The sequence below is a fragment of the Penaeus japonicus genome, unplaced genomic scaffold (genome assembly GCF_977035675.1).
Source record: "Penaeus japonicus unplaced genomic scaffold, GWHDUDI00000001_assembly GWHDUDI00000040, whole genome shotgun sequence".
In the NCBI taxonomy this organism is placed as follows: Eukaryota; Metazoa; Arthropoda; class Malacostraca; order Decapoda; family Penaeidae; genus Penaeus; species Penaeus japonicus.
Genome location: NW_028234442.1, coordinates 20194334 through 20196833, shown reverse-complemented (window position 1 = coordinate 20196833; position 2500 = coordinate 20194334). Strand labels below are relative to the sequence as shown.

Sequence of the window (2500 nt, the reverse complement as noted above, 5' to 3'; positions counted from 1 at the left end):
TACATATATATATATATATATATATATATATATATATATATATCTATCTATCTATCTATATATATATATATATATATATATATATATGCACCTGCCATCCAGCATCTCGATTTCTCCTCCACCTATTCCTCCCCCCCCCCCACCGCCATCCTCCTCCCCTTTCTCCTCAAGTAGACAGAGAGGGGAGGCAGCACAGACGCTTAAAAGGGCGGTAGCGGTAATGTGGCCAAAGGGGCGCTATGCCAAAGGGGTAATCTGTCTTGACGTGGCGGGGCGTTCTTTGCCCACTTCTCCCTTGCTCGTATCTCCCTTTTATTCGTTCCTCTCCCTGTGTTATCGTTTCCCTCTTATCCCCTTTTCCCTTTTTTCTCCTCTTCTCTTCTCTTCTCTTCTTTTTATCCCCCTTTTTCTGCCTCTCTCGCCTTCACTTGTTTTGATTTTCCTTCTCTATTTTCATGTACTTTTCTCTTCCTAATTCTCTTCCCTCTCTTCCATTCTTTTGTTCCCCTTTTCCTTTCCCTCGCCCTTCTCCTTTTTTCCCCTTCATTCCATTATCCTGTTTTTTTTTCCTTTCCCTTTCTCCCCTTTCTCCCCTTACCCTTCTCTTCCCTCTGCCATTCTTCAATTCCTCTTTCCCTTTCCCTTCCCCTATTTCCCCATTCCATTCCCTCCTCCTCCTTTCCTCAATTCCCCTTTCCCTTCCCATCCTCCTCTTTCACCCCTCTTTCTCCCCTCTTTATCCTTCCCTACGCTTCCACCTCCGTTCTTCCCCCTCGGAAGGGGAAAATAGAAAGGCATAGCGAGATGCTTAGGTTTCGTTATATATATATATATATATATATATATATATATATATATATATATATATATATATATATATGTGTGTGTGTGTGTGTGTGTGTGTGTGTGTGTGTGTGTGTGTGTATGTATATATGTATGTAAGTATGTGTGTGTGTATGTGTGTGTGTATATATATATATATATATATATATATATATATATATATATATATATATATAAACTTTTAAATACGGATATCTTTCTGGTATATTTTTTGTTTCCCCTCTTTTTTTATATCTCGCACATCTTAGGGAGGGGAGTTTGTGAAGCTGCCTATTACGGACCACTTGTTGCACGTTTAACCCTGCCCGTGTGAAGGAGGCAGGGAGATATCCTCATTCTTTTTTTTCTTTTTTCTTTTTTTAGATATATATATTTTTTTGATGATGATGATAACCTCCTCTCTCCCCCTTCCCCTCCCCCCGATGAGTTTAATTTCCATCGCTATTGCCTTTATTAGTAGATGATGCTATAAATGCATGTGTGGTAATAAAGTTTATCCTTTCCTCAGGTGAGTTGATTGGCTGGGGTTCGTTCGGAGAGCAGGTGTCCATAACAGGTGGGAATAAGTGAAAGCCGAGGGGAACCTATTGCAAATATGACCCCTGGGGAAAGACCGGTATTGTCTGTGATTTCTGGACGGTTCTGTTTCACTTTTTTTTTTTTTTTTCCGGGGTGGGTGGGAGGGAGGGGATCACTTGTTTTTTTATTTTTTTATTATCTCTTTTTCTTGTTCTTTCTGTCTATCTTCTCGTTATTTTTTGTTCTCTTTTTTCTCTCTTTCTCCATCATTTTCTCTCTTTCTCCATCCTTCTCTCTCTCTCTCTCTCTCTCTCTCTCTCTCTCTCTCTCTCTCTCTCTCTCTCTCTCTCTCTCTCTCTCTCTCTCTCTCTCTCACCCTCCCTTTCCCTTTCCCTTTCCCTTTCCTTCTCTCTTCTCCCTCTATTCCTCTATTCCTCCCACCCCCAGAAAATCGTATTGTTATGACTTTCCCCTCTTCCTTCCCCCTTTTTATCACCTCGCCCCTCCTTCGTCTCCCCTCTCCCCTCTTGTCCCCTCTCCCCTCTTTCGCCCTGATGCGAAACAGAGAATCCAACACAGAAAGGTATTTAACTTTTGATGCGTTGTTCGGTCGACGAAACCTTTAGGGGGTAGGGGGGGAGGAGAGGAGAGGAGAGGGAAGGGGAACAGAAGGGAGAGGGAGATAGAGGAGGAGAGGGAGGATAAGCGAGTGAGATGGAGAGATGGAAGGGGGTGGAGAGGGGGTAGAGGGAGAAAGAGCAGAGGGGAGGAGGGGGTGGGCGGAGGGGGGGGTAGAGGGAGAAAGAGCAGAGGGGAGGAGGGGGCGGGTGGAGGAGGGGGGGGGATAGAGTGAGAAAGAGCAGAGGGGGGAGGGGGGGCGTATCGAGGGGAATGAACGTCAGAGGTCGGGAATTATTGACAGCCGTTTAACATGGGCTGTGGGGGTTTGAAGGCTCGAGTCCTGTTGCAGGAAGAGAAGAGGGGGGAGGGGAGGGGAGGGAGAGAGGGAGATAGAGAGGGAAAGGGAATAGGGAAAGGGCATTGGGAGAGAAAGTGGCAGAGAGAGAGAAAAAGGAAGGAGAGGGAGAAGAAGAGGAACAGGGAGAGAGAAAGGGAAAGGGGAGAGAGGGAGAGGGAG

The 2500-nt window shown here is 45.2% G+C and overlaps 1 protein-coding gene across 3 annotated transcripts in view; it reads left to right on the top strand.

Annotated features, from left to right (window-relative positions):
• LOC122262266 (uncharacterized) overlaps nucleotides 1–2500 on the top strand; it is a 456008-nt gene that overhangs the window by 291653 nt on the left and 161855 nt on the right. The window contains exon 2 of one of the 3 annotated variants that reach the window (XM_086533852.1): nucleotides 1352–1485. The exons of the other annotated variants lie outside the window; for them this stretch is intronic. Coding sequence (XP_086389978.1) covers nucleotides 1352–1360 — 9 coding nt within the window. The 3' untranslated portion in view covers nucleotides 1361–1485. Of the gene's footprint in view, nucleotides 1–1351; nucleotides 1486–2500 lie in introns of those variants that run through there. 3 annotated transcript variants of the gene reach the window in all.